Source organism: Pseudoliparis swirei, chromosome 6 (genome assembly GCF_029220125.1).
Source record: "Pseudoliparis swirei isolate HS2019 ecotype Mariana Trench chromosome 6, NWPU_hadal_v1, whole genome shotgun sequence".
Classification (NCBI taxonomy): Eukaryota; Metazoa; Chordata; class Actinopteri; order Perciformes; family Liparidae; genus Pseudoliparis; species Pseudoliparis swirei.
In genome coordinates this window covers 1,037,765-1,057,162 of record NC_079393.1, presented here as the reverse complement: position 1 = coordinate 1,057,162, position 19,398 = coordinate 1,037,765, and the positions used below count along the sequence as shown (strand labels likewise).

General features: G+C 42.0%; 1 protein-coding gene across 1 annotated transcript in view; it reads right to left on the bottom strand.

The window, feature by feature from the left end:
- Nucleotides 1-18,909, bottom strand: part of LOC130195313 (hepatocyte growth factor receptor-like) — a 32,155-nt gene extending 13,246 nt beyond the window's left edge. The window contains exons 1-2 of the mRNA XM_056416768.1: nt 18,571-18,909; nt 6,816-8,036 (exon numbers count right to left, since the gene is read on the bottom strand). Of these exons, the coding sequence (XP_056272743.1) occupies nt 7,088-8,035 (948 nt within the window). The 5' untranslated portion in view covers nt 8,036; nt 18,571-18,909 and the 3' untranslated portion in view covers nt 6,816-7,087. The remainder of the gene's footprint in view (nt 1-6,815; nt 8,037-18,570) is intronic.
- Nucleotides 18,910-19,398: the final 489 nt, after the last annotated feature.

Here is a 19,398-nt window from a genome sequence, read left to right as displayed (position 1 = left end):
AATACATATTTATATATAAATATATATATCTCCAGGAAGTCACATTATCTTTTTTATTGTGTTTCATAATAAGAAACTAGAAGGAATTCCTTAACACAATAACATAAATTTTTAAAAAATCAATGGCCGCCGCGTTCATTCAAAGGGGGGGGGGGGGCGGGTTAGATTTTAAGGCCGCCGGTCAGAAGGCGGGAGTCGTGTCACGCTCGCTGCAATCAATCGGGACCGAGATTCAATCTCAAAGCCATCAGCGTCGGCGCTGTTCTTCTGAGTCGATGCTAACGCGATGAGAACCCACATGTTCCACAGCAGACGGATGGGGATGGGTCCCTGAACGCAACACTGCTCCGGCCCTTTAAGAGATGGACTGTCGGCCACACGGCGATCAATACTTTAATGAGCTGAGGGGACAATATGGAGGACCAGAGGACCAGAAGACCAGAGTACTAGAGTACCAGAGGACCAGAAGACCAGGAGACTAGAGGACCAGAAGACTAGAGGACCAGAAGACCAGAAGACCAGAAGACCAGGAGACTAGAGGACCAGAAGACTAGAGGACCAGAAGACCAGGAGACTAGAGGACCAGAAGACCAGAGTACTAGAGTACCAGAGGACCAGAAGACCAGGAGACTAGAGGACCAGAAGACTAGAGGACCAGAAGACCAGGAGACTAGAGGACCAGAAGACTAGAGGACCAGAAGACCAGAAGACCAGGAGACTAGAGGACCAGAAGACTAGAGGACCAGAAGACCAGAAGACCAGGAGACTAGAGGACCAGAAGACTAGAGGACCAGGAGACCAGAGGACCAGAGGACCAGGAGACTAGAGGACCAGAAGACCAGAGTACTAGAGTACCAGAGGACCAGGAGACTAGAGGACCAGAGGACTAGAGGACCAGAGGACTAGAGGACCAGAAGACTAGAGGACCAGGAGACTAGAGGACCAGAGGACTAGAGGACCAGAGGACTAGAGGACCAGAGGACTAGAGGACCAGAAGACTAGAGGACCAGAGGACTAGAGGACCAGAGGACTAGAGGACCAGAAGACTAGAGGACCAGGAGACTAGAGGACCAGAGGACTAGAGGACCAGAGGACTAGAGGACCAGAGGACTAGAGGACCAGAGGACCAGAAGACCAGAAGACTAGATGTAGAGGCGGTCGGTAGAATTAACGCGCAGTTTTCGTAATGTCACTTTAAATCATTTTATTGTATCACAGAAAATAAAGTAAAACTCTTTAACAGAAAATAAACCGTCTTATCTCTAAATGCCTTTCCAAGGGCGATATCTTAATAGGTTCTAGTGAGGTTCTTCATAGGTTCTGCGTGCGTTTGTGCGGTTCTGCCTGCGGTTAAAAATAATTTCCCTTCCGCTCTCTCAAACAAAAAACACACCTGCCGGCATTCAGGTGCCGTCTCTTTATAAGGTCACGCCCACTGACATTGCGTCATCAAAACATGACCAAACAAACAGACAGGTAAACACAAATCATATTATGGCTTCTACACTAGAGGACCAGAGGACCAGAGGACCAGAGGACCAGAGGACCAGAGTAAGAGAAGAAGAAGAAGAAGAAGAAGAAGAAGAAGAAGAAGAAGAAGAAGAGAGTCCTTCGTCTGGTTGAGGACGGCATGAAGAATGAAGTCAGCGTTATTTTAACTTTTCTGTTGGCGACACATCAAAGCTCAGAGGAGGAGGAGGAGGAGGAGCAAGAGGAGCAGGAGGAGGAGGAGCAGGAGGAGCTCCTCCTCCTCGCATGACGTGGCGCCGCTCGCCGAACCTGTAACCCCGAGTCAGAAGGTCATGGAGCTCCTAACAACAGACCCCAGGTCTGTGGAGCCGGCCGGCAGGAAGCCAGACGGTTTCCCAGCATGCTTCACTTCGCATGACGCAACTCCAGCCGCAGTAACTCCTATAAACATGCTGAAAGAAACACAGCGTGATGAAGAAGAACCGCTCAGAGCCGCCTGGTCAGTCAATCAGAAGCGTTTGATTGGTTGTGGTCATTGACACCGTGCTAAGCCCCGCCCCCTCTGCGTCAGCTAGCTGCGCTCCCTGAAAAAACAAACGGGCTATGCGATTGGCCAGGCTGCTTTTCGAGGGGCGGGACTTATCGGAGCGGCCCGTTCGTAGATACATTGTATCCTCTGGTTCTCGGCTCCTGAGCCGGTGTGAGGTCAAAGGTCAGAGGAGGTCGGCCGTGTTCAGACTGCAAAGGAGAAGCTGGAGTCTGTGATTCTGGGCTCCCCCCTGGGTTCTGTTCCTGTTCTGGTTCTGTTCGTGTTCTGGTTCTGTTCTGTCATGTTCTGGTTCTGTCGTGTTCTGGTTCTGTTCTGGTTCTGGTTCTGTTCCTGTTCTGGTTCTGTTCTGGTTCTGTTCTGGTTCTGGTTCTGTTCCTGTTCTGGTTCTGTTCTGGTTCTGTTCTGGTTCTGGTTCTGTTCTGGTTCTGGTTCTGTCATGTTCTGGTTCTGTCATGTTCTGGTTCTGTTCTGGTTCTGTTCTGGTTCTGGTTCTGGTTCAGTTCTGACAGCTCGAGGCGTCGCTCATCTGATTGGCAACAGGGTGATGTTCACCCTTTGATCCTCACCGGTAATCAGCACAACGTGTGTGTGAGTGTGTGTGTGTACTGTCAATAATCACACACAACAACAACAACAACAACGAGGAGGTTTTGACCCATTCTGCCACTTCTCGCAAACTTTTTGTTTTTCCAGACTTCCACTTTTCCCACAGGTGCTCGTAACAGGAGGGGGCTCACCAGCTGCCATGGGTCTGTGTGTGTGTGTGTGTGTGTGTGTGTGGGGGGGGGGGGGGGGGGTCCAGGGCCCAGCTGCTGATGTCCTGTTCTCCCCAAGCCCATTCATCACGGCTCGCTGAGAGTCAGATATGCCCCCCCCCCCCGCTCAAAAAGCTCCCAGCATTCCTCACTTCCCCCTGTGGATCTCTGGACACTGATAGCTGTCAGGCCGTGCCGTCACAACACACACACACACACCACACACACACCACAACACACACACACACACACACACACACACCACACACACACCACACACACACACACAGAGACACACAAACACCTGACGTCCTCTGAACTCGGTGTCATGATGCAACAACAGCAAATAAATGTTCCTACGATGAAGACAGGGCTGCTCAAACTAGTTTATAATACAAAGCACACACACACACAGAGAGAGACACACACACACACACACACACACACACACACACACACACACACACACACACAGACACACACAGAGAGAGACACACACACACACACACACACAGAGACACACACACACACACACACAGAGACACACACACACACAGAGACACACACAGACACACAGAGAGACACACACAGAGACACACACACACACACAGAGACACACACACACACACACACAGACACACACACACAGAGACACACACACACACACACACACATACACAGAGACACACACACACACACACACACACACACAGAGACACACACACACACACACACACACACACACAGAGACACACACACACAGACACACAGAGACACACACACACACACACAGAGACACACACACACACACACACACACAGAGACACACAGAGACACACACACACACACAGACACACACACACACACACACACACACACACACAGAGAGATACACACACACACACACAGAGACACACACACAGAGATACACACAGAGACACACACACACACACAGACACACAGAGACACACACTCACACTCACACACACACACACACACACAGAGACACACACACAGAGAGACACACAGAACACACACATACACACACACACACACACAGACACACACACACACACACAGCAAGAGACACACACACAGAGACACACACACACACACAGAGACACACACACACACACACACACAGAGACACACAGAGACACACACAGAGACACACACACACACACACACACAGAGACACACACACACACACACACAGAGACACACAGACACACACACACACACACAGAGACACACAGACACACACACACACACACACAGAGACACACACAGACACACACACACAGACACACACAGACACACACACACAGAGACACACACACACACACACACACACACACACACAGAGACACACACAGACACACAGAGAGACACACACAGAGACACACACACAGACACATCCACACACACAGACACACACAGACACACACACACACACACACACACACACACACACAGACACACACACACACACACACAGAGACACACACACACACACAGACACACACACACACACACACACATACACACACACACACACAGAGACACACACACATACACACAGAGACATACACACATACACACACACAGAGAGACACACAGAAACACACACACATACACACACACACACACACACACACACACACACACACACAGAGACACACACAGACACACACAGTGTTGCTCTTGTTGGTGCTTGCTCTATGAAAAGCATATTCAGTGTATTTAAATAATAATCCAGGAGACAAAGCTAATCCGCCGCCTGACTGATGGCGAGGGGGGGGGGGTCAGAGGTCAACTACGGGTCATTATTGATCAGGTGATTCAACCGATGATCGAGTCGACGTTGATGGATTGGAGATGAGGGACTACAGACGAGCAGTGGGAGGGGCATGTGGGGGAGGGGCATGTGGGGGGGAGGGCCATGTGGGCGGGGGGTGCTCTGCGAGGACGCTACTTCAATCATCTTCACCGTCAGCGTGTCTCACTGGCTAACAGAAGAAGTGAACCCCGTCATGGTGACCTGCATCGGGGTCATGTGACTCAGGCCCCGCCCCCTGCCCCCGGGGTTTAAGACCATCGGCTGAGAGTTCCCCAAGTATGGCTGGAAACGGCCTGGATGTGAAGCCCTTTACCCTCCATTACGCTCCATTTCATGTCCGATGTGCCGAGACCAGAAGGAGGCTCCGCCTCCACCCACGAGCTTGAGAATCACGAGGGTCTTTGAAAGCACCTCAGAAAGAATACCAATCTCACCAATTCGGTTGCTACGATACAGACGTGCATGTCGGAATGCTCCGAACCAAGAGGTCAGGAGCAGGTCATGCTCCAGTGCCTCCTCAAGGACACTTGAACACAAGGACACCAGGACACCAGGACACAAGGACACAAGGACACCAGGACACAAGGACATCAGGACACAAGGACACCAGGACACCAGGACACAAGGACACCAGGACACAAGGACACCAGGACACAAGGACACCAGGACATCAGGACACAAGGACATCAGGACACCAGGACACCAGGACACAAGGACACAAGGACACCAGGACACAAGGACACCAGGACATCAGGACACAAGGACATCAGGACACAAGGACACCAGGACACAAGGACACAAGGACATCAGGACACAAGGACACCAGGACATCAGGACACAAGGACACCAGGACACAAGGACACCAGGACATCAGGACACAAGGACACAAGGACACCAGGACATCAGGACACAAGGACATCAGGACACCAGGACACAAGGACACAAGGACATCAGGACACCAGGACACAAGGACATCAGGACACAAGGACATCAGGACACCAGGACACAAGGACACCAGGACATCAGGACACCAGGACACCAGGACACCAGGACACAAGGACACCAGGACACAAGGACATCAGGACACCAGGACATCAGGACACCAGGACACAAGGACACCAGGACATCAGGACACCAGGACATCAGGACACAAGGACACAAGGACACCAGGACACAAGGACACCAGGACATCAGGACATCAGGACACAAGGACACCAGGACATCAGGATAAGGACATCAGGACATCAGGATAAGGACATCAGGACACCAGGACACAAGGACACAAGGACATCAGGATAAGGACATCAGGACACAAGGACACCAGGACAAGGACTGGTGGCCTGAACCTGGAGGCCAGCCGGCCAACCGGCGCATGCTGAATAAACATCGACATCTTATCTCTAAAGATCTGTTAAAAACAAAGTGCTGGCCGCCCAGCAGCTGCTGGCAGCGGCTGATTGTGGGCGTCGCCCTCCAGAGACCGTTGACTCGGACTCGGCCAACATCCCTCTGGATGACATCCTACGATTCCAATGTCTTGGAGACTGGGGCGTGTGTTACTGTAAACTACCTGTTGACATGTTAACCCCTCGACCCTTTCAGTGTATTCTATGCATATTAATGACTACTAAAATTTAGACTTTTTAAAACCTGCAATGCTTAAAGCAGGGGCGTCAAACTCTTCTTCACCGTGGGCCACATCGGCATCACGGCCGCCTCTTAAAGGGCCGGAAACACTTTATAAACTCCTCGAACATATCGTTAAATAAGTCTCTCTGCATTTGATTATTGTTTATTTGAGTGTAGACATGTTGTACATAAGAATATGTCTCTAATATTGCAACATAAATCCATGTAAACCTAAACCGTCAAAATAAAAGCACGAGATATTTTTCTTCAATTTCTTTAAGAAAAGGGGATTATGTGTCTTTAAAGCCGCTTAAAACGACGTTGGCCGGATTCGGCCCGCGGGCCTTGTGTTTGACACCTGTGGCTTAAAGTATCGCAATACATCGCGATATGTTGACAAGCTAACACGCTTTGTTCGCTTGCTAGCTTGAAGATAACAAGTTGTTAGCTTGTTAGCTAGAAGTTAACATGTTTTGTTAGCTTGTTAGCTTGAAGCTAACACGTTTTGTTCGCTTGTTAGCTTGAAGCTAACACGTTTTGTGAGCTCGTGAGCTCATCAGAAGCCTCTCACCACGTTGTAGCAGGCCTTCCTGTGCGAGCCGGTGAAGTGGTACGGCTCCACCGTGCTGCACTTCTCCATGTAGGTCCTGAACATGTCGTTGATGTGCTTCAGGGAGATCACGCAGACGGCCGAGTTGGCGGTCGGCTCCGGCGAGTCGGGCTCGCCGCGGGCGAAGGCGGCGAACAGCACGTCGTCGCCTTTCTCCAGCTTCAGCTGCTTCTGCAGCTCCAGGTCGCCGCCCACCCGCGTGACGTGCGCCGCCTGCAGCAGGTTGAACACGCTCACGTCTTCGGCCGCCGCCGCCGCCGCCGCCGCCGCTTGTTGGTGCTGATGCACTCCAGGGGCATCTCCACGTAGCGGCGGATCTCCAGGTCCCCGGAGCACATGCGCACGATGCGGGTGTGGTAGGCCCGGGAGGCCCCGCCCACCGGCTGCACGGTGAGGAAGTAGGTGAAGGGCCCGCTGTGGAAGGAGTGCACGTAGCGCAGGTAGTAGCTCCCCCGCAGCGGCGGGATGAGGTCCATGTGGGAGCGCGGCGAGAAGAAGGTGAAGCCGTTCTGGCTGGACTTCATGCGGTGCAGGGCGAAGGTGTGCGGCCGCGGAGCGGCGCCCGGCCGGCCGCCTTCGCCCGGGATCTCGGAGTTCCCGACGAAAAACTTGATGAGGTTGCTCTCCACGTTGAGCACCCGCGAGCCGGAGGGACCGACCACGACGTCTGGGTCGCCGGGCTCACCCCGGCGCCGCCGCGCCTCGTCGCCGAAGCAGGACACCTGTTCGTCGACGGCGCTCGTGCTGACGCCGTCGTCCAGGACGTGGCGCCGGCAGACGCCGTTGTCCGCCGAGCCGCAGCTGAACAGCCCCTTGTCGTAAATGTTCTCCAACACCAAAGCGATGTTGCGGTTGTCCACCCGGCCGCCGCCGCCGCCGCCGCTCGGTGTGCGGCCGCAGGTCTCGTTGGCGAGCAGCGGCCCCGTGCGGTACTCGGACCGCTTGGTGAGGTCGGGGTTCAGGGCGTAGATTCTGTTCACGGCGCCGACGTAGACGACCCCGTCCAGCGTCACCACGTTCTGGATCGGGAAGTCCGCGGTGAACGTCGGGAGCTCGTAGGACACCGAGAGGTCGAGCGCCGTGGTCTCGGACGACCTGTCGCACTGGGCCCGCGCGGCGGGGCCCGACCACCACAGCAGCAGCGCCGCCGTGACGGCGTGGAGCGAGCGGCGCACACGCATCCTGAAACGAGACGGCAGGAAGTGAGTCGTGGTGAAAGGGAGAAGCAGAGCGACAGAGTCCGGTATGGAGACACGGAGCCGGGTCAGGGCTCGGACTCACGGCGCCGCCGCAGCGGGGCACACTGCAGCGGCAGGAGGCCCCGAGGCCCCGAGGCCCCGAGGTCACGAGGTCACGAGGCCCCGAGGCCCCGAGGCCACGAGGCCCCGAGGCCCCGAGGTCACGAGGTCACGAGGCCCCGAGGTCACGAGGTCACGAGGCCCCGAGGCCCCGAGGTCACGAGGCCCCGAGGTCACGAGGTCACGAGGCCCCGAGGCCCCGAGGTCACGAGGCCACGAGGTCACGAGGCCCCGAGGCCCCGAGGTCACGAGGTCACGAGGCCCCGAGGTCACGAGGTCACGAGGCCCCGAGGTCACGAGGCCACGAGGTCACGAGGCCCCGAGGTCACGAGGCCCCGAGGCCCCGAGGTCACGAGGCCCCGAGGTCACGAGGTCACGAGGCCCCGAGGTCACGAGGCCCCGAGGTCACGAGGCCCGAGGTCACGAGGTCACGAAGCCCCGAGGCCCCGAGGTCACGAGGCCCCGAGGTCACAAGGTCACGAGGCCCCGAGGTCACGAGGTCACGAAGCCCCGAGGTCACGAGGCCCCGAGGTCACGAGGCCCCGAGGTCACGAGGCCCCGAGGTCACGAAGCCCCGAGGCCCCGAGGTCACGAGGCCCCGAGGTCACGAGGCCCCGAGGCCCCGAGGTCACGAGGCCACGCACGGCTCTGACATCGGCCTCCTGACCTCGCGGCCCGACCCCGGTGAGCACGTCGACCACGGCGGAGAGAGAGAGGCCGAGCGGGGAATCACCCGAGAGAGCAGCTCGCCGCCACGGGCCGGAGTTTAGACAGCGGAGGCCCCGAGGGGGGAGGGGCCCCGAGGGATCAGATAAACCCAATTAAAACCAACGAGGCCTGAGGGAGAAAGCGGGGGGGGGGGGGGGGGGCGTCCTGATGATAAATAACACCGGCAAACTAAATGGTAATCCACTGGGAGACGCTTTTAGTGGGGGGGGGATGTGCATTTGCTCCCTTTATATCATCAACCAACACAAGGGGGACGAGTCCTTAGAGATACAATAGAGTTCTTAGAGATACAATAGAGTCCTTAGAGATACAATAGAGTTCTTAGAGATATAATAGAGTTCTTAGAGATACAATAGAGTTCTTAGAGATATAATAGAGTTCTTAGAGATACAATAGAGTCCTTAGAGATACAATAGAGTTCTTAGAGATACAATAGAGTCCTTAGAGATATAATAGAGTTCTTAGAGATACAATAGAGTCCTTAGAGATATAATAGAGTTCTTAGAGATACAATAGAGTTCTTAGAGATACAATAGAGTCCTTAGAGATACAATAGAGTCCTTAGAGATATAATAGAGTTCTTAGAGATACAATAGAGTCCTTAGAGATATAATAGAGTTCTTAGAGATATAATAGAGTTCTTAGAGATACAATAGAGTCCTTAGAGATACAATAGAGTTCTTAGAGATATAATAGAGTTCTTAGAGATACAATAGAGTCCTTAGAGATATAATAGAGTTCTTAGAGATACAATAGAGTTCTTAGAGATACAATAGAGTCCTTAGAGATACAATAGAGTTCTTAGAGATATAATAGAGTTCTTAGAGATACAATAGAGTCCTTAGAGACACAATAGAGTTCTTAGAGATACAATAGAGTCCTTAGAGATATAATAGAGTTCTTAGAGATACAATAGAGTTCTTAGAGATACAATAGAGTCCTTAGAGATACAATAGAGTCCTTAGAGATATAATAGAGTTCTTAGAGATACAATAGAGTCCTTAGAGATATAATAGAGTTCTTAGAGATATAATAGAGTCCTTAGAGACCCAATAGAGTCATTAGAGATACAATAGAGTTCTTAGAGGTACAATAGAGTCCTTAGAGATACAATAGAGTCCTTAAAGATACAATAGAGTTCTTAGAGATACAATAGAGTTCTTAAAGATACAATAGAGTCCTTAGAGATATAATAGAGTTCTTAGAGATATAATAGAGTTCTTTGAGATACAATAGAGTTTTTAAAGATACAATAGAGTTCTTAGAGATATAATAGAGTTCTTTGAGATACAATAGAGTTCTTAGAGATATAATAGAGTTCTTATAGATATAATAGAGTCCTTAGAGATACAATAGAGTTCTTTGAGATACAATAGAGTTCTTAGAGATATAATAGAGTTCTTTGAGATACAATAGAGTTCTTTGAGATACAATGGAGTTCTTAGAGATATAATAGAGTTCTTTGAGATACAATAGTGTTCTTAGAGATACAATAGAGTTCTTAGAGATACAATAGAGTCCTTAGAGATACAATAGTCCTTAAAGATATAATAGAGTCCTTAAAGATACAATAGAGTTCTTAGAGATACAATAGAGTCCTTAGAGATACAATAGAGTCCTTAGAGATATAATAGAGTTCTTAGAGATACAATAGAGTCCTTAGAGATATAATAGAGTTCTTAGAGATATAATAGAGTTCTTAGAGATACAATAGAGTCCTTAGAGATATAATAGAGTTCTTAGAGATACAATAGAGTCCTTAGAGATATAATAGAGTTCTTAGAGATACAATAGAGTTCTTAGAGATACAATAGAGTCCTTAGAGATACAATAGAGTTCTTAGAGATATAATAGAGTTCTTAGATATACAATAGAGTCCTTAGAGACACAATAGAGTTCTTAGAGATACAATAGAGTCCTTAGAGATATAATAGAGTTCTTAGAGATACAATAGAGTTCTTAGAGATACAATAGAGTCCTTAGAGATACAATAGAGTTCTTAGATATACAATAGAGTCCTTAGAGACACAATAGAGTTCTTAGAGATACAATAGAGTCCTTAGAGATATAATAGAGTTCTTAGAGATATAATAGAGTCCTTAGAGATACAATAGAGTCCTTAGAGATATAATAGAGTTCTTAGAGATACAATAGAGTCCTTAGAGATATAATAGAGTTCTTAGAGATATAATAGAGTCCTTAGAGACCCAATAGAGTCCTTAGAGATACAATAGAGTTCTTAGAGGTACAATAGAGTCCTTAGAGATACAATAGAGTCCTTAAAGATACAATAGAGTTCTTAGAGATACAATAGAGTTCTTAAAGATACAATAGAGTCCTTAGAGATATAATAGAGTTCTTAGAGATACAATAGAGTCCTTAGAGATATAATAGAGTTCTTAGAGATATAATAGAGTCCTTAGAGACCCAATAGAGTCATTAGAGATACAATAGAGTTCTTAGAGGTACAATAGAGTCCTTAGAGATACAATAGAGTCCTTAAAGATACAATAGAGTTCTTAGAGATACAATAGAGTTCTTAAAGATACAATAGAGTTCTTAGAGATACAATAGAGTCCTTAGAGATACAATAGAGTTCTTAGAGATATAATAGAGTTCTTAGAGATACAATAGAGTCCTTAGAGACACAATAGAGTTCTTAGAGATACAATAGAGTCCTTAGAGATATAATAGAGTTCTTAGAGATATAATAGAGTCCTTAAAGATACAATAGAGTTCTTAGAGATATAATAGAGTTCTTAGAGATACAATAGAGTTCTTAGAGATATAATAGAGTTCTTAGAGATACAATAGAGTCCTTAGAGATACAATAGAGTTCTTAGAGATACAATAGAGTCCTTAGAGATACAATAGAGTTCTTAGAGATATAATAGAGTTCTTAGAGATACAATAGAGTCCTTAGAGATATAATAGAGTTCTTAGAGATACAATAGAGTTCTTAGAGATACAATAGAGTCCTTAGAGATACAATAGAGTCCTTAGAGATATAATAGAGTTCTTAGAGATACAATAGAGTCCTTAGAGATATAATAGAGTTCTTAGAGATACAATTGAGTCCTTAGATATAATAGTCCTTAAAGATACAATAGAGTTCTTAAATATATAATAGAGTTCGTAATTAAAGATATAATAGAGTCCTTAAAGATATAATAGAGTTCTTAAAGATATATTAGAGTTCTTAAAGATATAATAGAGTTCTTAAAGATACAATAGAGTTCTTAAAGATATAATAGAGTTCTTAGAGATATAATAGAGTCCTTAGAGATACAATAGAGTTCTTAGAGATACAATAGAGTTCTTAGAGCTATAATAGAGTTCTTAGAGATACAATAGTCCTTAAAGATATAATAGAGTCCTTAAAGATACAATAGAGTTCTTAGAGATACAATAGAGTCCTTAGAGATATAATAGAGTTCTTAGAGATACAATAGAGTCCTTAAAGATATAATAGAGTTCTTAGAGATACAATAGAGTCCTTAGAGATATAATAGAGTTCATAGAGATAAAATAGAGTCCTTAAAGATATAATAGAGTTCTTAGAGATATAATAGAGTTCGTAGAGATACAATAGAGTCCTTAGAGATACAATAGAGTTCTTAAAGATATAATAGAGTTCTTAAAGATATAATAGAGTTCTTAAAGATATAATAGAGTCCTTAAAGATACAATAGAGTTCTTAAATATATAATAGAGTTCGTAATTAAAGATATAATAGAGTCCTTAAAGATATAATAGAGTTCTTAGAGATATAATAGAGTTCTTAAAGATATAATAGAGTTCTTAAAGATATAATAGTTCGTAAATATATAATAGAGTTCTTAGAGATACAATAGTCCTTAAAGATATAATAGAGTCCTTAAAGATACAATAGAGTTCTTAGAGATACAAGAGTCCTTAGAGATATAATAGAGTTCTTAGAGATACAATAGAGTCCTTAAAGATATAATAGAGTTCTTAGAGATACAATTGAGTTCTTAGATATAATAGTCCTTAAAGATACAATAGAGTTCTTAAATATATAATAGAGTTCGTAATTAAAGATATAATAGAGTCCTTAAAGATATAATAGAGTTCTTAAAGATATATTAGAGTTCTTAAAGATATAATAGAGTTCTTAAAGATACAATAGAGTTCTTAAAGATACAATAGAGTTCTTAAAGATATAATAGAGTTCTTAGAGATATAATAGAGTCCTTAGAGATACAATAGAGTTCTTAGAGATACAATAGAGTTCTTAGAGCTATAATAGAGTTCTTAGAGATACAATAGTCCTTAAAGATATAATAGAGTCCTTAAAGATACAATAGAGTTCTTAGAGATACAATAGAGTCCTTAGAGATATAATAGAGTTCTTAGAGATACAATAGAGTCCTTAAAGATATAATAGAGTTCTTAGAGATACAATAGAGTCCTTAGAGATATAATAGAGTTCATAGAGATACAATAGAGTCCTTAAAGATATAATAGAGTTCTTAGAGATATAATAGAGTTCGTAGAGATACAATAGAGTCCTTAGAGATACAATAGAGTTCTTAAAGATATAATAGAGTTCTTAAAGATATAATAGAGTTCTTAAAGATATAATAGAGTCCTTAAAGATACAATAGAGTTCTTAAATATATAATAGAGTTCGTAATTAAAGATATAATAGAGTCCTTAAAGATATAATAGAGTTCTTAGAGATATAATAGAGTTCTTAAAGATATAATAGAGTTCTTAAAGATATAATAGTTCGTAAATATATAATAGAGTTCTTAGAGATATAATAGAGTCCTTAGAGATACAATAGAGTTCTTAGAGATACAATAGAGTTCTTAAAGATACAATAGAGTTCTTAAATATATAATAGAGTTCGTAATTAAAGATATAATAGAGTCCTTAAAGATATAATAGAGTTCTTAGAGATATAATAGAGTTCTTAGAGATATAATAGAGTTCTTAAAGATATAATAGAGTTCTTAAAGATATAATAGTTCGTAAATATATAATAGAGTCCTTAGAGATACAATAGAGTTCTTAGAGATACAATAGAGTTCTTAAAGATACAATAGAGTTCTTAAAGATACAATAGAGTTCTTAGAGATACAATAGAGTCCTTAGAGATATAATAGAGTTCATAGAGATACAATATAGTCCTTAAAGATATAATAGAGTTCTTAGAGATATAATAGAGTTCTTAGAGATACAATAAAGTCCTTAGAGATACAATAGAGTTCTTAAAGATATAATAGAGTTCTTAAAGATACAATAGAGTTCTTAAAGATATAATAGAGTTCTTAAAGATACAATAGAGTTCGTAAATATATAATAGAGTTCTTAAAGATACAATAGAGTTCTTAAAGATACAATAGAGTTCTTAAAGATATAAAAGAGTTCTTAAAGATACAATAGAGTTCGTAAATATATAATAGAGTTCTTAAAGATACAATAGAGTTCTTAGAGATACAATAGAGTTCTTAAAGATACAATAGAGTTCTTAGAGATACAATAGAGTCCTTAGAGATATAATAGAGTTCTTAGAGATATAATAGAGTCCTTAGAGACCCAATAGAGTCCTTAGAGATACACTAGAGTTCTTAGAGGTACAATAGAGTCCTTAAAGATACAATAGAGTTCTTAGAGATACAATAGAGTTCTTAAAGATACAATAGAGTCCTTAGAGATATAATAGAGTTCTTAGAGATATAATAGAGTTCTTTGAGATACAATAGAGTTTTTAAAGATACAATAGAGTTCTTTGAGATACAATAGAGTTCTTAGAGATATAATAGAGTTCTTATAGATATAATAGAGTCCTTAGAGATACAATAGAGTTCTTTGAGATACAATAGAGTTCTTAGAGATATAATAGAGTTCTTTGAGATACAATAGAGTTCTTTGAGATACAATGGAGTTCTTAGAGATATAATAGAGTTCTTTGAGATACAATAGTGTTCTTAGAGATACAATAGAGTTCTTAGAGATACAATAGAGTCCTTAGAGATACAATAGTCCTTAAAGATATAATAGAGTCCTTAAAGATACAATAGAGTTCTTAGAGATACAATAGAGTCCTTAGAGATATAATAGAGTTCTTAGAGATACAATAGAGTCCTTAAAGATATAATAGAGTTCTTAGAGATACAATTGAGTCCTTAGATATAATAGTCCTTAAAGATACAATAGAGTTCTTAAATATATAATAGAGTTCGTAATTAAAGATATAATAGAGTCCTTAAAGATATAATAGAGTTCTTAAAGATATATTAGAGTTCTTAAAGATATAATAGAGTTCTTAAAGATATATTAGAGTTCTTAAAGATATAATAGAGTTCTTAAAGATACAATAGAGTTCTTAAAGATACAATAGAGTTCTTAAAGATATAATAGAGTTCTTAGAGATATAATAGAGTTCTTAGAGCTATAACAGAGTTCTTAGAGATACAATAGTCCTTAAAGATATAATAGAGTCCTTAAAGATACAATAGAGTTCTTAGAGATACAATAGAGTCCTTAGAGATATAATAGAGTTCTTAGAGATACAATAGAGTCCTTAAAGATATAATAGAGTTCTTAGAGATATAATAGAGTTCTTAGAGATACAATAGAGTCCTTAGAGATACAATAGAGTTCTTAAAGATACAATAGAGTTCTTACAGATATAATAGAGTTCTTAGAGATACAATAGAGTCCTTAGAGATATAATAGAGTTCATAGAGATACAATAGAGTCCTTAAAGATATAATAGAGTTCTTAGAGATATAATAGAGTTCGTAGAGATACAATAGAGTCCTTAGAGATACAATAGAGTTCTTAAAGATATAATAGAGTTCTTAAAGATATAATAGAGTCCTTAAAGATACAATAGAGTTCTTAAATATATAATAGAGTTCGTAATTAAAGATATAATAGAGTCCTTAAAGATATAATAGAGTTCTTAGAGATATAATAGAGTTCTTAGAGATATAATAGAGTTCTTAAAGATATAATAGAGTTCTTAAAGATATAATAGTTCGTAAATATATAATAGAGTTCTTAGAGATATAATAGAGTCCTTAGAGATACAATAGAGTTCTTAGAGATACAATAGAGTTCTTAAAGATACAATAGAGTTCTTAAATATATAATAGAGTTCGTAATTAAAGATATAATAGAGTCCTTAAAGATATAATAGAGTTCTTAGAGATATAATAGAGTTCTTAGAGATATAATAGAGTTCTTAAAGATATAATAGAGTCCTTAGAGATACAATAGAGTTCTTAGAGATACAATAGAGTTCTTAAAGATACAATAGAGTTCTTAAAGATATAATAGAGTTCTTAAAGATACAATAGAGTTCTTAGAGATACAATAGAGTCCTTAGAGATATAATAGAGTTCATAGAGATACAATATAGTCCTTAAAGATATAATAGAGTTCTTAGAGATATAATAGAGTTCTTAGAGATACAATAGAGTCCTTAGAGATACAATAGAGTTCTTAAAGATATAATAGAGTTCTTAAAGATACAATAGAGTTCTTAAAGATATAATAGAGTTCTTAAAGATATAATAGAGTTCTTAAAGATACAATAGAGTTCGTAAATATATAATAGAGTTCTTAAAGATACAATAGAGTTCGTAAATATAAAATAGAGTTCTTAAAGATACAATAGAGTTCTTAAAGATACAATAGAGTTCTTAAAGATATAATAGTTCGTAAATATATAATAGAGTTCTTAGAGATATAATAGAGTCCTTAGAGATACAATAGAGTTCTTAGAGATACAATAGAGTTCTTAAAGATACAATAGAGTTCGTAAATATAAAATAGAGTTCTTAAAGATACAATAGAGTTCTTAAAGATACAATAGAGTTCTTAAAGATATAATAGTTCGTAAATATATAATAGAGTTCTTAGAGATATAATAGAGTCCTTAGAGATACAATAGAGTTCTTAGAGATACAATAGAGTTCTTAAAGATACAATAGAGTTCTTAAAGATATAATAGAGTTCTTAAAGATACAATAGAGTTCTTAGAGATACAATAGAGTCCTTAGAGATATAATAGAGTTCATAGAGATACAATATAGTCCTTAAAGATATAATAGAGTTCTTAGAGATATAATAGAGTTCTTAGAGATACAATAGAGTCCTTAGAGATACAATAGAGTTCTTAAAGATATAATAGAGTTCTTAAAGATACAATAGAGTTCTTAAAGATATAATAGAGTTCTTAAAGATACAATAGAGTTCGTAAATATATAATAGAGTTCTTAAAGATACAATAGAGTTCTTAAAGATATAAAAGAGTTCTTAAAGATACAATAGAGTTCGTAAATATATAATAGAGTTCTTAAAGATACAATAGAGTTCTTAAAGATATAATAGAGTTCTTAAAGATATAATAGAGTTCTTAAAGATACAATAGAGTTCGTAAATATACAATAGAGTTCTTAAAGATATAATAGAGTTCTTAAATATATAATAGAGTTCTTAAAGATATAAGAGTTCTTAAAGATACAATAGAGTTCTTAAAGATATAATAGAGTTCTTAAAGATATAAGAGTTCTTAAAGATACAATAGAGTTCTTAAAGATATAATAGAGTTCTTAAAGATACAATAGAGTTCTTAGAGATACAATAGAGTTCTTAGAGATACAATAGAGTCCTTAGAGATATAATAGAGTCCTTAGAGATACAATAGAGTTCTTAGAGATACAATAGAGTTCTTAGAGATACAATAGAGTCCTTAGAGATATAATAGAGTTCTTAGAGATACAATAGTCCTTAAAGATATAATAGAGTCCTTAAAGATACAATAGAGTTCTTAAAGATACAATAGAGTCCTTAAAGATATAATAGAGTTCTTAAATATATAATCGAGTTCTTAGAGATACAATAGAGTCCTTAGAGATACAATAGAGTTCTTAAAGATATAATAGAGTTCCTAAAGATACAATAGAGTTCTTAAATATATAATAGAGTTCTTAAATAGACTTCTTAAAGATACAATAGAGTTCTTAAAGATATAATAGAGTTCTTAAAGATACAATAGAGTTCTTAAAGATATAATAGAGTTCTTAAAGATACAATAGAGTTCTTAAAGATATAATAGAGTTCTTAAATATACAATAGAGTTCTTAAAGATACAATAGAGTTCTTAAAGATATAATAGAGTTCTTAAAGATACAATAGAGTTCTTAAAGATATAATAGAGTTCTTAAAGATACAATAGAGTTCTTAAAGATATAATAGAGTTCTTAAAGATATAATAGAGTTCTTAAAGATACAATAGAGTTCTATGATGTGATGTTAAATGGATGTGAGACATGATGAGAGCTCTGAGTCTGATGAAGAGTGATGAAGAGTGATGAAAAGTGAGGGGAGCCTCTGGTCCCAGCCGGATGAGGAGTCGTGGGCACGTTGTTGCGCACCTGCACCGCGCAGCTCCTCATCACCCGCTGCTCCACGAGGAGAACGAGACTCACGGAGAGGAGGCGCGGACATGCTGTCAGGAGGAGGTGAAGAAGAGGAAGAAGAAACAGGCGCATGCCCAACAGGGAGGAGGAGGAGGAGGAGGAGGTCTGCGCGCTGTTACGCACGCGGGGTTTGAGTGACACGTGAAATCAACAAGAAGCAGAACATGAGAGTAAAGAGGTGCAGGAGGTGGAGGTGGAGGAGGAGGAGGTGGAGGAGGAGGTGCTCACCTGATGGAGCGATGAGCTCGTGCGTCAACACATGTCCCCGCGGCTCTGCGGGACTCCTCCACTCCTCCTCCGCTGCTCTACTACTCCTCTGTTCCTCCACTCCTCTACTCCTCCCCTCCTCCTCTGCTCATCCAGACGCGTGGTCTTGTGTTTTGTTTTTCTTCTCCGCGAGAGAAGAAGAAACCGAATAACTCCGCAGAGAAGACACAAAATAGTCCGATTGAGTTTGTTTGATCCTCTGCTGCCGGTTCACCCGGTGTCTCTACTCACTGAGCCCGGTGTCTCTACTCACTGAGCCCGGTGTCTCTACTCACTGAGCCCGGTGTCTCTACTCACTCAGCCCGGACTGACTGAGACCTCAGGAACAAGCAGAGCTCTCTCTCTCTCTCTCTCTCTCTCTCTCTCTCTCTCTCTCTCTCTCTCTCTCTCTCTCTCTCTCTCTCTCTCTCTCTCTCTCTCTCTCTCTCTCTCTCTCTCTCTCTCTCTCTCTAAAAGGCTCCGCCTCTTTTCTTTTTCCCCCAAAACTCTGTGACGCGTGCAGGTGCTGCTGGCTCCTCGCGCTGCGCAGCTCAGGTGAGGCACGCGCGCGCGCGCACACTGTAGTTGTTGGTAATCATAAGGCACAAAGGCATTTTTCCATAACGCGTTATTTCATGTTTCTTTTGGTTTTTGTTTGGTTTCATGTAACATGATGACGTCATAGAACTTAAATAACGTTCTTGTTTTGAACATTCCTCTATAGTACACGCACACACACACACACACACACGCACACACACACGCACACGCACACACACACACACACACACACACACACACACACACACA